The sequence below is a fragment of the Canis aureus genome, chromosome 29 (genome assembly GCF_053574225.1).
Source record: "Canis aureus isolate CA01 chromosome 29, VMU_Caureus_v.1.0, whole genome shotgun sequence".
Classification (NCBI taxonomy): Eukaryota; Metazoa; Chordata; class Mammalia; order Carnivora; family Canidae; genus Canis; species Canis aureus.
The window spans coordinates 14,490,426-14,513,643 of record NC_135639.1 but is presented as its reverse complement, the minus strand read 5'-3'; the positions used below and the strand labels follow the sequence as shown (position 1 = coordinate 14,513,643).

The 23,218-nt window shown below is 45.1% G+C and overlaps 1 protein-coding gene across 4 annotated transcripts in view; it reads right to left on the bottom strand.

Annotated features, from left to right (window-relative positions):
• GFRA1 (GDNF family receptor alpha 1) overlaps positions 1-23,218 on the bottom strand; it is a 202,932-nt gene that overhangs the window by 46,316 nt on the left and 133,398 nt on the right. For all 4 annotated transcript variants that reach the window (XM_077877512.1, XM_077877510.1, XM_077877513.1 and 1 more), the window contains one exon: positions 16,061-16,397. In XM_077877512.1, coding sequence (XP_077733638.1) covers positions 16,061-16,397 — 337 coding nt within the window. The remainder of the gene's footprint in view (positions 1-16,060; positions 16,398-23,218) is intronic.

The window sequence follows — 23,218 nt, the reverse complement described above, 5'->3', positions numbered from 1 at the left end:
TCCCTTGGCCCCAGATTTCCCTCGCTGAGCACCGCTCCCCGCCCCTGTGTATACAGTCTCCCCAGAGGATGCAGCCGAAGTCAAGAAGTGAGGGGAACAAAAAGTGGGGCTTCCCAGGCCTGCAGGGAGAAGTCAGCAGCCTCCCCAACCAGCCCTCTCCTGACTGCAGGTAACACTCCTGAGGCTGGAGACAGGGAGGCACCTGGCAGGAGCTGGCCTGGCTGGGACCATCTCTTTGGATGCCTTGATGGAAGAGCAGACATGTGTGTGGACCCTTCTCGGAGCTTGTGGGTGTGGGGGCACCGTGGGAAAAGGACAGGAGCCCTGAAGTCAGACTGCTACCTCTGCTGCTGTGTTTCATTTTTGCATCTCCCTCTGTATAAAAGGCAGATACGCTGACAGGACCTCTTCCATGGGGCTGTGGGGAGGATGGAGGCCTGGAACCCGGGGCCTGGGCACAGAATAGGGCTGGATGTGAATGTTACTGTTATACACTAAAGGTGCTTGCAGTGCTGGCTCCTTCTCTCCCATCACAGGCCTGTGATGCAGGTAATGGGGCAGGTGTCTCTCCTCCTTCTCACGACAGGGCAGGTATAGAGGAATTAAGTGGATTATCAGGATCCTCAGCCAGGGAGGGCCAGACCATGCATGGAAACAGGACTTTTCCTGGGTTCTGAAGCCACCTGAGGCCAGCACACCTGCCCCCTGTGGACAAGGAACACTTAGCCTAGCTCCCTCAAGAGGACACTCTCCCATGTGGGTTGGAACAGAATCTGCTGGACAGGCAGTACTTGGTGGCACCTGTACACCCAAAAAACACCCAGGAAACACCCTTTCTGCTTTCTCTCAGCCTGGTGATGCTCGCAAGGCCTGAGTTTTTCAGGGTGACTCCTAAGGGTGCATCAGCATCTGGGTGCATCAGCATCCAGGTGCCTGGTGCCCAGAGTGCTCATCTTCAACTTTGTGGTCCAGCCCCAGCCAGCACAATGCCTGGCACAGACCGCGCCTGCCTTCCACAAGGCACCAACCTTCCAATGACCACAGTCACTACACGCCTTCAATGCAAGACATCGTGTGTGAGGTGATGGCTGTGGTGAGATAGGGTCAAAGACAGATACGGTTCCTCTGGGATATGGTATCTGGCCTCCCATCACCTATATCCACCACTTTCCCTCTCTTATGATCAGCAGTGAGTTAGGGGTGAGACAGCACTAGGGGTGAGACCACAGTACTGCACTTGGTGGCTCAAAGAGACCTTGGCCCATGCAATCATAGCACTTCTGAATCTCAAACATGTGTTGTGTTTGAGTAACCCGCATTACGAGTCATCACTATAGGTGCTGCCCATTCACATTCCCTCCTGACAACCACAGAGGCGTCCATGTATGTCAGCTTTCCTCATTTGAATAGTTCAGGTCAAAGATTGATCCAAAGGTCATTTTGGAAGGATTTCTTTTCAAAGGTTTGCCTTGAAACCTTCTCTGTTTTACTTTGTATTTTTCAAGCAAAACTCAGCCAAGGAATTCTAATCTCTGGCCAAGCTCGGGCCTACGGACAACACACCATCTATGACTCCTCCAATGGAGGCAAGTCTCCCTTTGCAGGGGGGCTGCTCAGGTAGTAATTTACTAGATACATGGTAGGCATTTCTCAGTATCCTTGGTTTCTGAGGCACTAGCACCCAGGTGGGTATCAGAACCTTTCACAGCCCATCCCCACAGCCTTCCAGTTAGAGCCAGACATGAGTGCAGCACAGAAACTTTGAAGTGTTCTCCCTGTCCTGCTACTACCACCATGGCACTGGCAGCCCTCGCCCCAGCCACAACATGCCATCCTCTCCCACGTCCCCTTCTCAGTGCCCCACAGGTCCAGTCTGGCTGTCTGCTCCTTGTCATTCCCAGCTTTGCAGACCCCTCTGAGAGCAGGGTAAACCCATCAGCCAATGTCATTTGGTCAACAATCTCGCAGCTCTCTGGTCAAGTGTAGACTCCAGCAGCACCAAGAGGAATGCTCTAGAAATGCAAATGACCAAGCCCCACCCCCAGGCCTCATGAATCAGAAACTGATCCCAGTGCCGACTGACATTAGAGAAATGCTGCTATAGAGCAATGGTACCTGGGAGAAGTCCCTGAGTCCAACTCTCTTCCCTCTGCTGGTCACATTCACTCTGTTCTCTGGCCTTCTGGGTCCCTCCAAGCACCTGGCACTCCGGTCCTGCTGAGCCAGTGAATGAACCAACGACCAACCAGGAAGCAAGGCAAAAAGCACATTTTCTCAAGCCATATACCTTATTTTTAGCTAAATGCTTTAACTTGAATTTTTGAACCTGGAGTGTGGAAGAGGTATTTCCCATCTGCTTTTGTCTATTTCCAGAAAAAGCTTTTCTAGCAGGACAGCGTCAAGATCCTTTGCTGGAGTGAATATTCTTGGAGAGAGGGCTTTCTCTCTCCCCAGACCTCCGTTCTAAGAAGTTCAAAGCTGTCAGATGGAGCCAGCCAAGCTCTCCAGTAGGAATTTCAACTGCTGAGTGCTCATTAAAAAAACCCTCAAACTTCCGGATTCCTGCCATTTGTAACTCTAAGAGGTTTCCTGTCATTAAAATCCTTTAGCTCTCATCATGGCAAATGATCACCTGAGATGGCTCACATCGAGGTGTGTCACCCCACCCAGCATTCCAAGGAGCAGAGGCTTACCTGTGACAAGAGCTCCGACCTAAGAGAAAAGTGCCACTGAGTCTTCTAGACACAGGCGGATTTAGCACATCAGCCTAGAGTCCTCCCTGACTGAGCAGAACGTGACACTGAACTCTTCGGCATGCCAGAACAGAGAAGGAAGGGCTGTCTGCGAAGGTGCTGCCCGTCAGGAGGGCATCTCTTGGAGCAAGAGACCAAGCTGGGCCGGGCATGCCAGCCTGCCACACGGCCCCAGAGTGATGGCTGATGGGAATCAGCAGTTCTGTAGGTACCAGTATCATTTCCCCTGGAAGGGCTCTGGCACTGGGCTCACCCTCAGCCCCACCCCCCCACCCAACCCTCCAGCCCCAACCTCACCATTCTGACCTGCTGATGCTGAACAGGTTGGGTACAGGGCGGTCACACACTCAGAATGTCTTAGTTTAAGGATGCTGTGGGAACGTTTGTGCACACACACGTGTTCCAGCCCAACACTCTTCTGCTCCTCCTATTGCAGCAGCTGTCAAAGAGAGGCCCAGGGACCCTGGCAATCTCAGAGAGCCTTTTAGGGTCCCTGGGGTCAAAGCTGTTTTCCTATCCATACTATTTTTATTTATGTCTCCTATGTTCTCACAAGAGGACCCTGCTTTTCCAGAAGCCACACGATGGGGGATGGAGATATAAGACTCCAGGTGTCTTGCAGGCAGACACTACTAGATTAGCGAAGTATACAACAGTGCCATACTTCTCCCTACATTTTTTTTGTTTTATAAATGCAGTAACTTTTAATAAAAATGTTATTTACAGTAATGTAATGGGCTTCTTGGTGTCATTTTTAAATGAAGTACTAAATATGCAAACCTTTCTTCAGCTTTGATTCTCTCTCTCTCTCTCTCTGTCTCTCTCTCTCTCTCTATATATATATATATAGCGTCGATAGATTTATCCCACACACACACAAACCCCCTTGGGATTCTCAGTAAGTTTAAGAGTGTAAAGGAGTCTTGAAACCAAAAAGTCTGAAAACCACCATTTTCACGAGAAGTGAAATATGTTTGGTGAGAGGCACTTAAGCCCTCTCTTGACGAGATCCAAAGGTCTCTTGTTTAAAATTTTTGTTTTCAAAGGGATAAATCACGGAAACAGAGTCACCTCAGGTGTCCAACTCCACACACGCTGAGCGTCTTAGGAAATTTATGGGGGTGGTTTGCAAGAGGTGCACACTTAGCACCAGAAGCAGGTGCACAGAACCTGGGCTCTGTTGCCGACCGGGCCCTCTGGGCTCTCGTTCCAGCAGCTCCCCCGGGCGACCTCCTCATCCCGGAAACAGGGCAGGGGATAGTGACAGCCCCGCTTCAGGGGTTGCGGTGACAGCACTCGGCACGGTGCCTGGTGCACAGTAAATGTCACACAAATGCTGCTCTCCTCGTCATCATCCTCATCATTGTCACCATCATCCACACAGGCCTGTCATGATGTCTCTGTCTCTGCAGATTCTGGGTTCCTGAGTCCTGCACCACGAGCCACGCTGCCCCCGGTTGTGGCTGGCTTCCTAATGGGCTGGCAGGATGATTCACAGCACAGAACCGCCCAGAGGCCAGGAGGGATCAGTCTCAATGATACTGAGTCAATCCCTGCCCTTTGCTGGATCCCTCACATCACTGACTCAGACCCATGCACCTCTAAGAACCCTTTATTCACGGGAACTCGGGGTCACTGAAGCCGCACGTGCCCCCCTAGAGGCTGCCAGCGGTCCCCCCACTGCCTATTCAGTTTCAACAATAGTGAATCCAGCGCTTCGGGCCCAACAATCTCGTGGCCACCTCCGTTCGTGTCTCACTGTGTTATCTTTGTATGTCAATAATTGTCTATTCTGGACAGGAATGTTCTTGAGATGACACATGCTCCAAACACCTCTGGACTTTGCCTACCCCCGCCTCTGCCCCTCACTTTCCCCTAGCGGGGTAACACTGGAAAGATGGTGATGTGTAAAGCTTAGCAACATCATCTCACATCACGGCGTTGACATTTCCACACGCTGCTTAATGCTGTGGGTGCACAGAAGTGTAAAGCAGTACGAATCTACCCCCTCCACCCACCAAGCCTACTTTAAAGGTCTCTGCCTGCTATTGGGGGAGGGGTATGCTACATTTGGGACTTCAGCTTTTTTCGTCCTCTATGATTACAACTTCCGGAAAGAGCATGGGACATAGTTACTGAGTGTTTGCAGAGTTAGGTGGCAGGCACCGAGCTGATGCATTTGCGTAGATATCTCCTTTAGTCCTTAGAGCTGCCCTGTGACGATGGAATCACCCCCGTCCTTTACAGACGCCAGACTGAGGCCTCCACTCACCCACTTCCAAGAACCAACAAAACCAGGATGCCCTCCCCAGTCCACCTCACTCTGACCACCACCAACACTGACAACCACTAGAGAAGGAGGAAAAAAGTCCCAACGCCAGCCTGGTGTGTTTTCCACACTGATGGTTCTTTTAAACTCTTGTTTTTCTTGGATGCAAAATCTTCTGCATAATTAATTGCTTTTAGAAATTACAGAGCAATTGCCCATTCACTGAATTGGAAATACTGCACAGAAATGTAAATGTGGGATATCTAACTTAGGATAGTGCCCAAGCGGGAGGTCTGGGGTCTTCTGCGTGGAGGACTCCAAACCTGGCTGTGAGACCACAGCATGAATCCTACAACAGCCACCCCGTAATTGAGGGAGCAGATTTCCTCACACAAAAACGAGACTGCTGTGGGTCATGGGCTATAGGTACTTCTGTCAACTGCAAACTGTGACTGACTAAAAAAAATCTTGTCTCCTGTGGAGGGCAAGGACAGAGAGGTAACAGCCTCAGCTTATGGGGACAGCATGCTGGTCAGCATGGGATGCCACTGGTCCCCAAAAGCTATTGGTCTGGATGAGAGGGCATTCCCCCAGGTATACTGAGGTCCCCCCTTTCCCATTCTTTGCCCAATGCATAAAACTCATATGTAAAAGGAGCTGTATGATTGGAAACAACGCCTTCCTTTGGAGTTAAAAAGAAATCATAAGATCTACATGGTTGGGTTTAGGTAGGCTTGAGGCGGAAACCAGTTTGCTTCCCCGTGAACTTCAGGGGTCTTAGCATGTGACAGAGCTGGTGGGCAGAGTGGAAGGGTCCCCTCTGAAGAGGAATATGCTGCACAGAGGAGCAGAGGGGATCAGCTGGGGTTTCTCTCAGCTGCCAACAGTCTCAGACAAGGTGGTCCGCCATCCTAGGGCCCCCCATGGTCCTCAATTCAGCACTTCTGGGGATGACTCTCTCATCTATCACACCTTTTACCCGTGCTGCAGTCAAGATGCAATTCACAAAATGGAGGTTTTCCTATGATTAATGTCATGGCCATAGGGCAAGGAGAAGGTAGGAAGACAAGCACCTGGATGACCCCAACTTGGTGACATAACTGGATTATTTAGAGCTCGTTGTCACTCTGTGACAGGAAAGAATTCATCTCCCATGAGATACACAGCCAGGTCCCTGAATTCTGCTGCCTTGGGGTAGGTGAAGGTTGAGGACTCTGAACTCCCCTGACAGTTCAGCAGGGAGTTATGGAGTCCAACCAGGTAAGCGGGAGCTGCTGGGTGATGGGTACGTGACTTAAATGTCTAGAATCGTTATGATCAAATAGACTGTGCTCAGTAAACGTGCCCCAAGTGAATGACTGAGTTAATAATAATGATAAACAGAATAAACTGGTGTGGTGCAAGAGGATTTTTTCTTATTTGTAGAAATGACTCTTGTAATCAGTAAGCTGTCACAGAGAAACCACTCTGTAATAAGCAATGAGTGCTCTAAAGGAAATTAGATAAAGTAAGAACTTAATGAGTATGTATTACCTGAGTAGATTTTTTTTTAAATGATGCTAAGAGGCCCTGATGGACATTATGTCCTGTCTGTGAAAACGGTCTTTAAAACTGGTGCTATTCAAAAAAAAAAAAAAAAAACTGGTGCTGTCTTAGTTACTGAGCCATAAAGTACGTCTGGATTCAGAGGCTGGCCGGGATTATCATTCTGCCTGTCTGGAACTAAAGACAGTAAGGCTGAACAGTGTGAGAACATTGTATTCTTGTCATGAAAGACAATCATTTGGGGAAAAAAATGACAGAAACCAGGTTTCAGAGTTATAAAGACATGGTTGACCCCCACCCCCTCCATGTAGGAGCTGGGCAGTCCCTGGGCTCATCACTCCTTTGGCTATCCCCTTGCAGGGCAGCAGGGGGTAATTAGAGACCATGCTTGTGTGGTGTGCCCAATAATGCTTAGCATCAAAGCCTAGTGAACAGGTTGTTGTTTACATCCCAGGGCTTCCTCACACCCACAGGCCCCCTACCTCTGTCCCATGACTACAAAGCTTCTCTCTCTCTCTGCTCATCCTTCCAGCCTAGCTCAGATGGCAGCTTCTCCAGGAAGCCAGGCTGACCCATCATGCTGAGCTAGCTGTTCTCATCTCTGTTCTCCCATAGCACTGTGTACCTTCCTGACCACAGACTACCATACTAGGCTGTAATGACTATATGTGTGCCTGCCTTCCTCTCTGCACTATAGATAAGAAGCTGGGTCTTTATTCCTGGCACAATAACTGCAGGCCAGCCGGATGGATGGATGGATGGATGGATGGATGGATGGATGGATGGATAGATGCACAGATGAGTGGGTGGGTAGATGGATGGATGGATGGACACACAGATGGGTAGACACATGCAGAGACATCTACAGGTAGATGGTAGATGGATGGATGTGTAGATGCATAAATGGATGGATGGATGGATGGATGGATAAGTAGGTGAGTGAATGGATGGATGGATGGACAGATGGAGTAGATGGATGGGTAGATAGATGGGATAGATGGACAGACAGATGGACAGATGGATGGATGGAAAGGCAGGTGATGAATAAACAGGTGAGTAGATACATACATGGATCAACGGATTGGTGGATGATTATGTGGCTGGACAGATTTCCTATATGCTAAAACCATGTCACTCTGAGTCCTACTCCTTTTCCCTCTGAGTGACTAATACCTATGCTCACCACACCTTCCTCCCTAAAATTCTATTCTCCCTTAGCTTTGTGGAGGTCTTTGGTTTTCCTACTCTCTAACTTCCTACCTCTATAAGGCCTCTTTAGACATGTTTACCATAAATCTGGTGTTCTCAAGATTCAGTCTTTAGCCTATTTCTCTTCTCACCCACTTTCCCCGGGTAATAAATCCTGTATCTTCAACAACCTCTAAGTTGATGATTCTAAAATCTACCCGTAGCTCATTCTCCAAGATCCATTCATATTTTAAATGTCTTCATTCATTTACTCATCCAGCAAATATTTAGTAAGCACAGGATATTGTCCTGGGCACAGTTGGCCCAGGGACAGTTTAGGATGTATCATGGATATATCTTAACTGTGGAACTTATATTTCACTGAAGAAATGAGGCACACAATAATCAAACCAAGTATGTAAATTGCACAGTGTGACAGAAGATGATCAGTACTTTGAAAAAGAATGAGAGGAAGTTAAGGGGATTGGGAATGTGCAGGGACATACGGCATTAAACAGGGGGCCAGTATGAGCCTTATTCAAATAAGATTTAAGGAGACTTGGAAATGTGGGAGTTTGTCTAGGAGCATCTGGGGAAAGAGTGGGTCTAGTGGAAGGAAGAGCTAGAGCCAAAAAAAAGCCAGAGTCAGGGTGGTGAGTACATGCCTGGTGCATTCAAGGAACAGCAAGGGGGGGACCAGTGTGGCTGAAGCAGCCAAGGCAGGATGGCTGGAGAAGAGGCCAGATAGGTAAGGGCAGAAAGACGGTTTGTGTAGGGTACTGGGGCCACTGAAAGGACTGTGCCTTTACCTCTGAGTGCCTCTCTGTCCAAGCCTTCCATCACCATGCAGAACACGGACATCCTCATGCACTGCTAACCCCATCTTGTTTTTCTGAGCCTGGCCCTCATTCCCTGACTCTGGTAGTAGACTGACAACCCTGGCTTTGACTGGGCCAAAGTACACATTCCCTTTGGCCTCAGTGGTTCATCTAGGGATGGGCACATGCCACAACCAAGGCCAATCAAGTTTCTTACCCAGGATTTTTCTGATGGGTTATAGTGGAGAAGAGTTTTTCTATCTTTGATTATGAGGTGACAGGATATGTGCATGCAGCTGTGGTGGCAGCATTCACTGAGAAATAGGAGACAGAAGCAAGCAGAGGGAGCAGTGAGGTGACAGTGTAGCTCCAGTGACACTGTGCCCTCTGTCTTGGTCATGTTCAATTACCCTGCCTCCCCAGTCCTATGAGTTAACACAAAACCCCTCTTCTGCCCTAGGTTCTTAAACTATGTGCCTCTCATGGAGCAAAAGAGTCCCAAAGAACATAACCCTCAAATACATCATGACCCAAACAATTCATGGTCCTCTTCCCCCACCTCCAGCCCAAGAGACAGGTCCTTCCCTCTTTCTCCTGTTCTCCATTCTGGCTACTAACACCATCATTAGCTTGCTCACCAGGCTGGAGAGACCCAAATTAGCCTCTGTCTACGCCAGGCACCCGGTAAACCCTCAAGTCCTTCCTTCCATGGTGCCTCAAGTCTCCCAACCATCATCCTCTGCTCCTGGTCACCTCTCATCCTGGTCCATCGTAAGAACCTCCCAACTGTCTCCTGGACTCTTCCCAAGCTGATCCCTCCACACTGCCAGGTGGGATCCTCTAAGGCCCAGCTGGTCGTGTCTTTCTTCCTTCATAAAGCTTTAAGGGATAAAGTCAATACTTCATGGCACTAGAGACTCCCAACCTCTTGTCTTTATATCACACTGATCTTTCTCCCTCCAGCAGAGTCTCCAGGTCCTGACCTTCCACCCTCACCACTGCATCCTCCCCAAATCCAGTGCCTTCCTTCTGCTTGACTCTCCCTGCTTTTCACCCACCAAGGCCCTTGGTTCCTGAGACCTCCACTCTGACGCCTCACCCCCCAAGGAAATATGGGGCTCTCTCTTTAGACTTCCTGGGCAGAGTCAATTCCATCCATCTTCCACCCACCTTCATACTCGAAGACGGTAAATCACAGTTCCGGTGCCAAGACTCCATCTGTCCATGTGGATCTAGGAACTGACAGAATGTGCAAATATAAAGAGAGGAGCCTCTGATTCTTTCTGACCCAGGACCAAGAATGGCAAAAGTGACACTGGCGAGGAGGTGGGCAGGTGAAGGAAAGGGCGAAGAAGGTGAGGCAGAGACTCGGAGCTTTGGGCAGGTGCAGGGAAAGGGCGGGCTGGAGAGAGACAGAATGTGGTGTAAATCTAGACAGGCATTTTTTAGCGACAGGCTCCAGCAGCAGCAGCAGACAAATAGCTCCACACCCGCCTCTGCCAAAGGACAGATAAGGAAAGAGATATGAGGTGACAAGACAGAGCAAGTTGTAGCGGGCTCCTGCCTGATTCACGGCTTGGGTTACCCCGCGAGGCAGGACAACGGTGAGCTCTGACACCGCCTCGCTGGTGCTGCCCATGTCCTCAGTGCACAGGCTGGGGGTGGGAGCCCAGAAGACCCAGCAAGAAGCATGCTCCTCCCGTCTGCTGGAGTCAAAGGCAGCAGCAGATGTCGGAGGACGGCCCTGCTCTTCCCTCAGGACCCTGATGAATCTGTTGCGTGCACCCAGGAGCTCCCCCCTCCAGTCCAGGGGGCTTCCAGGGTACAGGCCGTTCTTGCAGGTGGGACACGTGAACAACCTAGCTCTTAGGCACTCTAGATACATTGCGAAAGACACCCATGTAATCATTTGAAATAAAAACTGCTCAAATCAACTGGAAAATGTTTTACTTGTATTTTCTCATATTCCCGAACCTTTCTTTCCATGGTTCAAAAGTTTGCATTGTCTAATTGCTGATTTCCATTTGTGAATGAATCAGCGTAAAATAAAACTAAGTGCCAAATTAATCTACCCATCTAGTTTTAGGCATTAATTATCCTCTGAGCCACTTTCTCCTGTGTTTGCCGCATGTCAAGACAAGCCCAGATATAGTAATATAGAACCCAGTTTTCAACTCAGGAGTGCAGCCCAAGCCGTGGAGGATGTCCTTGAACTCCTAAGAGCCACAGTGTACTGTGCAAAGGGGATCTGATTCCAGGCAAAGGAGATGCTCCTCACCTTTTAGAGGTGTGCTAACACTGTCAAACCATGTAAGTTACTGGAGCAGAAATCTGCCGCCTGGTGTTGTGATGTGTTTCCCAACTGCCCAGTTAATAAATTAACAACAACACATTTCGTCAAAGTATAACAGAGTCAGCCCTAGGGTGGAGAGTGGTGCTGGCAAGGGCAGTATTTTGAAAATTACTTATGCTGTTCTTCTGGAGCAGTATCAGAGAGACCTTCCTCATTCTGCTAAAAGCAAATAAAACTAAACAAAACAAAAACCAGGTCTCCAGGACACAACTGTAGCATCTCCAGTCCCTGGGGGAAAGGGAGGGCCATCCGTTTAGGGTGACCTAAACAAAATCATCATCCCTGGAAACCATGGGGACACAGAGCCAAGGCAGCAGGACGAGCAAGTGTATTTCCAGCAGGGCCCCAAGAAAGTCTCAGGGACAGAGGGAACAGAGGCCCTGATACCTTTCTCTTTTAAGGTTCAGCATTATCAGAATCTTTCTAGAAGGAATGAGCTATCCCTGACCAAGCACTGTTTCACCTTAAAAAGAAAGAACTTCCACAATATAAGACAACATGGATGAACCCAGGAATTTATGCTGGGAAGTAAGCTAGTCACAGAAGGACAAATACTGCATGATCTCACTTACACGAGGTATCTAAAATCATTGAGCTCATGGAAGCAAAGAACAGAATTATGGTTGCTGAGAAATGGGGGAGGGGAAGCAGGGAGCTGCTAATCAGTGTATATAAATTTCAGTCATAGAAGTTAAATGAGTTCTAGAGATCTGCGGTACAACACTGTGCCTACAGACGACAATACTGGATCATTCCGTCAAAGGTTTGTTCAGAGGGTAGATGTCATGACAAGTGCTCCTTACCACAATAAAAATTCTTTAAAAGAAAGAAAGAAGGCAGGAAGGAAATGCAACATTGCAACATTCACTTCCGAATGTACTGCCAATAAAGGAAAAGTCTTAGTTGGTGGGTTGGCTCTGGCTGGAACCTCTCAGGGCCCCACCCCCAGGGCAGCATGTCCTGCTTTGGGAAACAGCACCTACATACTGAGTATGAACGAAGTTACTCCGGCACCCAAGGATGCAGCACCTCCGTGGCTTGTGCAGAACGGCCAAGGACACAGCCACCAAACCAAGTATCCTCTGGGTTGTTCTCAACGGCGACACCATGACTCAGTACCTAAAGCTACAGGTCGGGGAGCTGGTCAGTAGCCTCATGTTCCCCTTTGCCTGGCATTGGAAGCAGAAAGGGTTTTGGAGTAGAGCTCTGTCATTCTTAGAAGAGAACAGAAGGGGGCATGCTCCAGAAGAAGATGCTAGATCTCTTGGTAATAGAGTTGAAGTATCCTTGTAAATTAGAAACATAAAGGAGATATGAACATATTTGAGCACCCTGAGCCAGGGCTCAAGTGCTGAGTTTATTTTGAACTACCAGAGTTTGGGGGAAAGGAGGTAAGGCGGAGATTTAAATTATGCATCTCTAACAACTTACAGGAATAAATGAATATGTCTCCTTTATGGCCAAACCCAGCCCCGACATCCTTCCAGGCACTAAGGAAAGCAACCAGAGGGACAATTGGCAAGGGAGATACCATGCTTCAGGGGAAGAATGTGTGTCTTTTAAATTTCATCACATCCTCCTCATAATACCTCTGCGTTTGCTTTTCTGTAGACAAGCTTGGAGGCCCCAACCACCCCAAGAGGAAAGGAACCAGTTGGCTTCTTTAAAAGGGAAAGGAAAAAAGAAAAGAAAGTCAAAAAGGAAGGCTAAAGTTGCATCTCCTCTGTTTGAAGACACAAGACAGACTTTGTGCAGAAGCAGCTCTGGCAAAAAAAAAAAAAAAAAAAAAAAAAAAAAAAAAGAAGCAGCTCTGGCCCCTGGCAGGAGGAACCCGTGTGCTGCCAGTGGGAAACTATCAAGTACAGGGGAGTTTTAATGAGATGGGGCAGCTCTTTGATGGTTGCTGATGCGCAGATGCAAGCGGAGCATTTGAAAGTGTGAGCTTTCGAAGAAAACTGTTTTTAGGAAGCACCGTTTCCTCCTGCAGTCCCTTCCCTTTCGGGACACTCAAATTAGGCCTTAAGTCATCCTATCTGGGATGCCTCTGGTCTCTAGGTGGGTAAGCGTCGGAGCGCCTGGAACATCAAAACCTGCAGAAGCCCCAGCTCTGGCAAGTACCAGCTGCTGCTCTGGGCAGTCGGCGCCACAAGGGCCTCCCCGGGAGGGATGGAGGAGGGATGGAATAAAAGGCATAAAATTAAAGACGATATTAATAAAGTCTGATGAAAGAAAACACCTCTAGCCTACCCAGCAGCTTAAATTACATTTACCACATCTGACAGGGAGGAGGTGATCATGAGTAATAAGTCCAGGCCCTGGAAAGAAATCACAGGCTAAATCACTTACTGATGGGTACCAGTGGGGAAGGCGCCGATTCCCTTTTCCAGGGGAGACTCAAGGCAGGGTATAAAACCCATCAATCTTGCTGAGACAAATTTCACTCGGTAGGGCCCCAGGGTGGTCTCGGATCTGGATTTCCGGATGGCCTTGCAGTCACGTGTGCCTCCACTCTGCTGCATGGCAGCTGTGGTCACTACCTCCCCACCTTGGTGTGACCAGGTATAGTCATCATCAGGCAGGACTGTCCTGCTGCTCCCCGAGTACATTTCTGCCCCATCCGCTGAGGCCATTCTCTGCTGCTGAGACTGTCTCAACATAAATAACTCCCAGATCCTTCCTAGCAGGTCAGTCTGAGCCCCAAAGAGCACCCAAGTCACCCTGTCATTTGCACATTCCTTCTGCTATCTCTTCCAGAATGCCCTAAGTTCCCAAATTCCCAGCTATTTCTCGCTACAGCTCAGCAAAAAAGCAATCTGACATAGAGCTAATTCACACCAATCCTCCAAGGATTCTCTATAGATTTTATTTATTTATTTATTTATTTATTTATTTATTTATTTATTTATTTATTTATTTATTTAGCATGGGGAGGGACAGAGGGAGAGAGAGATTCCCCAATGGACTCTGGGGTGAGCACAGAGCCCAACATGGGGCTTGATCCCACAACCCTGGGATCATGACCTGAGCTGAAGTCAAGAGTTGGATAATGAACCAACTGAGCCACCCAGGTGCACCAAGAGTTCTCTATTTTGAGAAGAGTAGGCCAAGTAATGCAGATGAACTGCTCACAGCAGGCTTTCAGCCTGGATAGGAGCTGTTGCAGACCCTCCTCTGGAGCTCATGTGCAAGAGGTGCATCATGAGGAGAGAAGGAAAAGGCTCCGTCACCTCTCCCACCTCCCCCATCCCCGTCACTGCTCCATTCCCTCCCCATACAGCTTACTGTCTTGAGACTGCCTGGCTTGGACCCATCAGTGAACAGGATAACATCTACCGAAAAGATAAGGAGGAGCTGTATCTGTCTGGCTTTAAGCCAACAAAGATCCTAAAAACTCAGTCCTGCTCCTAGAAGAGGGATATCTTCTGCTCAAAGATGAGGGGGCACCAGGAAGTTGAGTTTCAGATCCAGGGGTCTTCACAGGAGGGCTGTTCAGAATCTCTGCTCCCTCCCAACCCACTCCTATGCTTCTTCCCTGTGTCCTGCTCCTCAGCCACATTCTCTCCAGCAGGGGGTTCTTTTATTCCCTGGCTGATTGGTTTCCCCAGGTTATGGCAGGGTGGAGGACCTGCCTCCCTTCTAGCAAGCTGGCCCTGCTTCTAGCCCATAGCTAAGATGGTCTCAACGGAATAGAGGTCTAGGAAAGAGAGAATCCTTGGAGGAGAGGCATCACAGGAACACCTGACTCCTCCCAGGGCACAAATGGTTACCTACATTCTTTCTCATATAGCAAGTCACCTGCCAAAAACTTAAAAAAAAAGTGGTGGCATATTACTTCCAGAAAAATCTTCAGCATGAGAGGGTTCTACAGATAATGAAGACTTTTCATTTTCTTTGGTCACTATTAGGACTAGTTTAAGGAAAGAATGGGATGCTATTCTATCCAAGTAAAACTTCAACTGACCAGAAACTCAGGTCTCCAGAATCTCCAACGGATGACACTTCCCTCCCTTGCTCTCTGCTCTTTAGACATGGGAAGCCTATAAGCAAACAAGTATACAGTCACACCCTCATCTACTGGTCCACCTGTGAACATTTGTTGAGCACATAGGACTTTTTCAGACACAGCATTTGAAGGCTCCTGACTCTATCCTGGGGACAAAGTACACATGTTGTCAAAATAATGCCCCATCTGAACCTCTAGCCAGTGATCCAACCTGCGAGTCTGAACGCAGCACTCTCACTGCCCGAGGCTGCGAAGACTTGGGTGTCTGCTTATCAGAATCTGCTTGCTCCCATCAGCAACTGAATTCAACCCCATGTTTTAGAAGGATACACATCAAATTACTGATAGTGACAGTTGGGGGCAAGTGGAAGCAGAGTGAAGGGGACAGCTACCTAGTTCTCTGCCTTTTTTTTTTTTTTAATACAGAGAATGTGTTCATGGATTCCTTCAAAATTAAAATAAATTCCAAAAAAAAATTCCAAAAAAATTCCATTGCCAAAAGGGCAACGGACTCCACTGTTTTCAACAAAAGGGCCAGGCTTAGCAGGGTTTCTGCTGGGGCCTGAGATCCAGAAGCATGGCTGAACAGGAGGTTGCCCACTTTTCCTTAGCCACATGGATGACTGAATGGCCCCGAACAGATCCAGGCATTCTGGAAGTTCACTTCAGGGCTGGACACAGCTCAGTTTCTCTCACTGGTCTCTCCCAGAATTTAGATCTTGACAGTCAAGAGCCTCCCATCTGCAGCACCACCACCACGCCCCGCCTGACTGAATTAACCCCCTGAGATTCCCAGCACCAATTCAGAGCTTGCTGAGTGGGCACCAGTCTTCAAGCTCACCTGGCCTCAGGTGACCTTCTGTGCTTGCTTACCAAGCACCTCTCAAAGTATTCCCCAGGTTAAAGACGGGAACCTTCCCCAGCACAAAAGCCTCAGCAGCTTGGGAAGAACCCTGTGCCAAATGCAGAGGTCAGTTTCTGGCCCATCCACTCCACCGCCCGCCCTCCCCTCAGCCTCCTCACTCCCACCCACCCCATAGAAACTCAGAAAACAGGAGCTCGGCCACTGAAGCAGCCGCAAAGGTTCTCCTTGCCAGCTCATTAATCACCCAGCTGCCGGTGCCCGCTTACCTGCAGATGTAATTCGTCTTGCAGGAGTCCTGCAAATTCAGGCAGTTGGGCTTCTCCCTCTCCTCGTAGGAGCACACGGGCACAATGGTCTGCCGCCTCCGCTCAGTGCACGCGATGTCCCGGCAGGAGCAGAAGAGCATCCCATAGCTGTGCTTGGCCGGAACCTTGTCGAAAAACTGCCGCAGGGCCTTGTGGCACTTGCGCCGGTTGCAGACCTCGTTGGACATGCTGGTGGTGCACGGGGTGATGTAGGCGGACCTGTACTTCTTGCAGGTGTCATCGAGGTTACAGGCCTTGGCGGCGTCCAGGCAGTTGTTCCCTTTGGGAATGTGCTCCACTGCAAAGGAGAGAAAGGCAGGCGTGAGCACGGTGTGGGGGGCTCGGCCGCTCACATCCTTCTGTTCTAACTGAGGTCCAGCAGTTTCCCGGGCGATGCTGGGAGCTCTGATCAACTCTGGGTTTTGAAGCTAATAGGTAATGAGCTCACGACAAGGAAGAAAGTATAAGGAGTGCAAAGGCTAGGAGCCCGGGGCAGCCCACAAGCCCCTAGCGCTCCTTTAGATGAATAATTAGGCGGTACCGAGTGAAGCCAAAGGAGCAGAAGGAGCTCAGGCACCTGCCCGATTATATATAAACAAGGCAACAGGAGAGTAAGTTTCCAGCTCCTGGTTGGTACACTGAAATTAGGATAAAAGAAAAAAAGCAACAAATTATATACTTGTTCATTATATAGTATATAAAATGATATGCTGAATGTAAGTATAATTGCCATGCAATCCTCCAGGAATATAATTATGTAATAAATGCATATAGTACATGCTAATTACTATATGATTACAGAGTAATTACATGGTTATTTGAGCCCAGAAGACAAAATATTATGCCAGCTCTCTAAACAGGAAGAAGCAACTACAACGAAGCTGTATTTAAGTTCTAGCTCACAGGCCATTGGAAGAAAACCAGAATAAATTACATGAAAATTTGCAAACCTCAATTACCACTTAACTTGCCACATACAAAATGTGGAATCTATGCGTATTGAGGCTGCAAACTAGAAAAATTCAGCTAGGATTCTGGATAGAATTTCAATGGGCTTACAAACCATAGGCCTCAGGAATCTCACAAAACATATGTTGCCTTCTACCCAAGCTCTCTGTGCTCATGCTCAGAGAAAACAGGGCTGTCCACTGCCAAGCTGCTCACTGTGTGGCTCACTGTGTGTGCACTGAGAGCATAGGGGAGGCAGGGCCCACTGCAGCAGCCAAGTGGATTGGCAGGGCCAGGCCCAATGCACAAAGTTAAAAGATGAAAAGAAAAGGTAAATGTGGCTTGACCTCACAATACAGGTGTTTTCACAGGGAGGGAAGTGATGGAAAAAGCTTCTAGGGCCAGGTTATAAGGTGATCCTTGGAAAACTATCATTAAGTGTAGCAGTGACTCTCTAGACACAGCAAAGAGGCAGCAGATAACACCACTCAATTGTAGCATTTGTCCTCCCCCTACCCTGCCACTAAGTTCCTGCTCAGCCCTCAGCCTGTGCTTGGGTTCTGGAACCCCCTTGCATTCTCTTTGTGCCCCAGTTGGTGGGGGCCATGAAGGCAGTTGGGAAATTACAAGATGCTAGAGAACCAATAATAGAGGAGAACGTCCAAGTGGGCTGGGTGGGTCCAAAAGTCAGGGTAGTCATTTAGTGTACATCCGAAGGGCACATGGGTATTATTCAACCTTAAACAAAGAAGGAAATCCTGCCCTAGGTGTGACAATAGGGATAAACCTTGAGGACATTATACTAAGTGAAATAAACCAGTCACAGGAGGACAACCACTATATGATTCCAATTACATGAGGTTTCTAAAAAATTCAAGGTCAGAGAAACAGACAGTAGAATGCTAATGGCTGGAGGAGGGGGACGTGGGGAGTTGCTGTTCAAGGTGCATCAAGCTTTAGTTATGCAAGATGAGTAAGTCCTAGAAATCTGCTGTACAATATCATGCCTAGAGTTAGCAGTACTGTATTGTACACTTAAAAATCCATTAAGAGGGTAAATCTCATGTTAAATGTTCTCACTAAAATTTTTTCCAAAAAAATGTAAATAAGTAAAGAGCACCTAAAGCAAGTCTTACATTTCAGGGAAAGAAAAAAGACTTTCTGTTTTACTGATGATGTGTCTTGCTTTAAGAAAGCCCAGTATGCAAAAGTCTGAAATCACAAAATTATACCCTGGCACCACGAGCAATACCATTATGCCTCAGGTTCATGTTTCTGCGATGACATCTGAATCTAACAATTTAATGTGAAAGGCAATAAACAAGACATTCGGCCCTTCCTCAGTGAGCAGTACAAGAAGCCAGCGGCTGCACATATATCCCTGCTGGTTTAACAAGCACACCTGGTGCATTTTCTCCATTGTGACCTTCCCAGACCAGCTTCTCACTGGCTCCTCTGTGTCACACTCATGCTCCTCAGGACTCAAGAAATGAAATATTCACTGTGTGCTCTGACAGGATCGCCAGGGCCTAGAGGCCTTGGTAACACATCTGGTCTTTTCTTCTTTTGAGACTTTTAATGTGTTGTTGGGCCCATCAGCAAATAGTGATTTATATTCTTGAAGGTCTAGAGGTCCATATGAAATTTACAAACTATGCATTTCTAATGACAATCTACAATAATTTAATGACCAAATTCTGGATCATCTGGATTAGGCCCTGCAGGCTACATATTGGGACATAGTTTTACTGCCTACATTTACACTTGTTCTGGTATTGAATGGTGCTTTACAATCTCTATCTAAGAAGAAAAGAATAGAGGTGCAGAGGTGCACTTAATAGTTAAATGAGGTAACCAATGATATATGAAAGGAAGTTTGAATGCAAATGGCATTCAAATGGCAGAAGAATCAAGTTATCACATGATACCCAGTAACATAGGCCTGCTCAACTCAAAACAACTTCTACTGAAACAGGAGTATATTCCAACTGTAAGCACCAATTTAGCTTCAGAAAAATAGTATTAGTCCTTACATTAAATTAATGTGCACTTCATTGTTTTCAAACTTCTGTTCATGTTTAATTTGTGCGTGTTTTTTTATAGTTGTGTAAAATTACAAAATAAAAGTTTATAGTTCCATGTTCATAAGTGTCAAAATTATAACAAAAATAATAAAAACACATAAGGTCCAGAAAATTTATTTCTCTCCTTTTTTTCAAAAAAAGATTTCATTTATTTATTCATGAGAGACACAGAGAGAGAGAAAGGCAGAGACACAGGCAGAGGGAGAAGCAGGCTCCATACAGGGAGCCTGACATGGGACTCGATCCCGGGGCTCCAGGATCAGGCCCTGGGCTGAAGGCGGCGCTAAACCACTGAGCCACCCAGGCTGCCCTATTTCTCTCTTAAAGCAGTCTGTGTAACACATAAGGTTTTTTTTTTTTTTGTTTTTTTGTTTTTTTGTAACACATAAGTTTTTAAAAAAATAGGCCTAGAGAGAAGCTCCTTGACGTGGGTCTTGGCAATGAATTTCTGGATATGACACAAGCAACATCATCAAAAATAAACAAATGGGATGACATCAAACTAAAAAGCTTCTGCAAAGCAAAGGAAACCGATAATACCATGAAAGGCAGCCTATGAAATGAGTGAAAATATTTGCAAATCATATATTTTATAAGTGGTTAATATCCAAAATATATAAATAACTCTTACACTTCAGTAGCATCATCATCATCATCATAATTCCATTTAAAAATGAGCAAAGAACCTAAATAGACATTTTCCCAAAGAAGATATTCCAATGGCCAACAGGTACTTGAAGAGTTGCTCAATGTCACTAATCATTAAGGAAATGGGTATCAAAAACACAATGAGGTATCACTGCACAACTGTTAGAATGGCTAATATCAAGACAAGAAATAACAAATTCTGGTGAAGATGTAAATAAAAAGGAACCCTGGGCACTGTAGGCAGGACTGTAAATTGGCACAACCTTGAAAGACAGTGTGGTATTTCCTTGAAAAATTAAAAATAAAACTATCATTTTATACAGCAACTCTACTTCTAGGCATCTGAAGGAAACAAAATCATTATGGCGATGAGGTATCTGAACCCCTATTTTCACTGCAACGTTATTTATAATACCTAAGACATGGAAACAACATAAGTATTTGTCAATAGATGAATGGGTAAAGAAAACGTGGTGTAGATACACACAATGGAATACTATTCAGCTATAAAAAAGGAAATCCTGCCCTGTGAAGTAAAGTAAGTCAGACCGAGAAAGACAAATACAGTATGATCTCACTTTTATGTGGCAACTAACAAACAAAAACACAACACCAACAAAACAAAACAAAACAAAACAAAAAAAAACCAGCTTTGTAGTTACCAAAGGCAGGAGAAGATGAACTGAATGAAGATAGTCAAATGGTACAAACTTCCATTTATAAGATAAACAAGTAATGGGAAATGTCAGCATGATAACTATAGTTAACCAATGTTCTACGTTATATTTGAAAATCGCTAAGAAAGTAAATCCTAAAAGTTCTCATCACACACAGAGACATTTCTCTTCTTTTTTTGTGTGTATTCCTATACAAGGTAACAGATGTTAACTACACTTGGGATCATCAATTCGCAATATACATAAGTCAGTACACCATACACTTCAAATTTATACAGCTCTGTATGTTAATTTATCTTAAGAAAACAAAAAGGAAAAAATGGTCCAGTGTATGCCTGCTTTATTATAATAATGTCAGCTTCCTTTTTAAAGTTGTTAAAATTATATAAACTACTATTTTTTCTTACTATTATCAAAAAAGCAGTATTTCAAAGGAAAAGCTCTCTACAAAGTGGGAATAGACTGAATCATTTTATGTCCAAACCAACGCTTAAAGTTTACTTCATTTAGTAACTGCTGTGACTCAAACTCACTTTCGGCTGATTCTGTTTTCCTTGATATATAACCCTGCCAGTGTACCATCTCTACCATTATTTCAGAGGCTGTGACAAATTCCAGAATGCACACCTGGAACATTCAGAGAGGAAAAAAAAAAAAAAAAAAAAAACTATGAATTGATGTCTAGGTCACAGGTCAGTGTGCTTTTTGTTTTTGATTCTCATTTACATAACATATTCTCATGACCCTTTCTCCAACTTGATATGTGAGGCCAGTATTACCCAAATAGCAGAACCTGATAAAGACAAAAAAAAGAAAATTACAGAACAATATTTCTTAAGAGTCAAAATGTTCAGTAGATAGTATTTAGCAATATGTTAAAAGGACAATGTACCAAAACCAGCTTCGGTTTATCCCCAAATGCAAGGCTGGTTTAACATTTAAAAATTAATGCAATTTACCATATAAACAGACAGGAAGAAAAACATATGATTATTTTTAAATGGACAAAGAAAAAGCATTCAACCAATTTCAGCACACCTTCCATAATAAAAAAAATGTTGAGCAATCTAATAGTAAAGAACCTTCTTAATCTGATAAAGGGCATCTATAAAAAAAAACCTGCATGTAAAAATTATATTTAATAGTGAAATATTGACTTTTCCCCCATCAAGTCAGGAACAAATGAAGGATATTCATTCTTAACACTGGTAGTCAATATTGTACTAGAGGTCCTAGCCATTGCAATAAAGCAATGAAAAGAAATAAAAGGTATAAAGATTGGAAAGGAAGACATTTCTATTTGCAGATGACTTGGAAAATCCTAAAGAATTTACAAAACAACTACTAGAATCAATAAGTGTATTTATCAAAGTCAAAGGATATAAAATTTCATATAAAATAATCAATTGCACTTTTGTAAACTATCAGCAAAATTTTAGGAAACAAAATTTAAGAATATAATTCCATTTATAAGAGAACCAAAAAGGGGGTGTTTAATGAATTTAACAAAAGATATGCAAGATCTCTATACTGAAAACTAAAAAGCATTGCTGAGAAAATTAAGGAAGACCTAAATAAATGGAAGTACATACCATATTCATGGATCAGAGAACTCAATATCATTAAGATATCAATGATCTTCAAATCATAATATGTTTTGACATTGGCAAGTGGATTCTAAAATTTATATGGAAATGCAAAGGACATAGTATAACCAAAACGATTGGAAAAAGAACAACAAAGTTGAAGGAGTTTATACTGATTTTAAGATTTACCACAAAATTATACTTATCAAGACAGTGTGGTACAGCATAGGCATGGACAAATCAAACAATGGAACATGAAACAGAACTTGGATTAAATACACCTGCACATCTATAGTTATTTTTCACAAAACCACCGAAAAAATATCTGAGAAGGTCTCTTCAACATATATTAAAATAATTGAAAATCAATGTAAAAAACAATAACAACCCCCCCACTTCATACTATAAATAAAAATTAATACAAGATGGATCATAGACATAAACCTAAAAGCCAAAATTACAATTTTTTAATAAGAAATCAAGATAATCTTAGAACTAGGCAAAGGCTTCTTAGAAAGCCATAACATAAAAGAAAAAAATCAAGTTAGATTTCAGCAAAATTAAAAACGTCAGCTCATTAAACACACTGATAAAAAATGAAGAAAAGTTATAGATAAATCATAGACTAGAAGAAAATGTTTGTAAAACACACATCTGACAAAGGATCAGTATCCAAAAAATATACGTAGAATACCCAAAACTCAGTAATATAGAACCCAATTGAAAAATGGACCAAATATTTGAGCAGACACTCACAAAAGAAGATATATGAATGGCCAGTAAGCACATGAAAAGTGTTCAACATGAGTAGTTATCAGGGAAATAAATGTAAATGAAAGCCACAATGAGATACACCTACCCACTGCAGTGGTTAAAAGTAGTCTGACAATCCCAAATATTGTCAAAGATGTCGAGCCCCTGGAATCTCATACATTGTTGGTGGGAGTATAAAATGGTCCAATCACTTTGGGAAAATATTAGGCAACTTTTTAATAAAAGTAAACACATCACTTACTCTATTGACCTGGCATTTCTACTTCTAGGTATTTTTCCAAAATACATGAGAATATACATCCATAAAAATACATGGATAAAAGTATGATTACACTATATTGATAACCAAAAACTGGACAAACAGTGGTTACACAAGATGTGGTTTATTTTCGCAGTGGAATA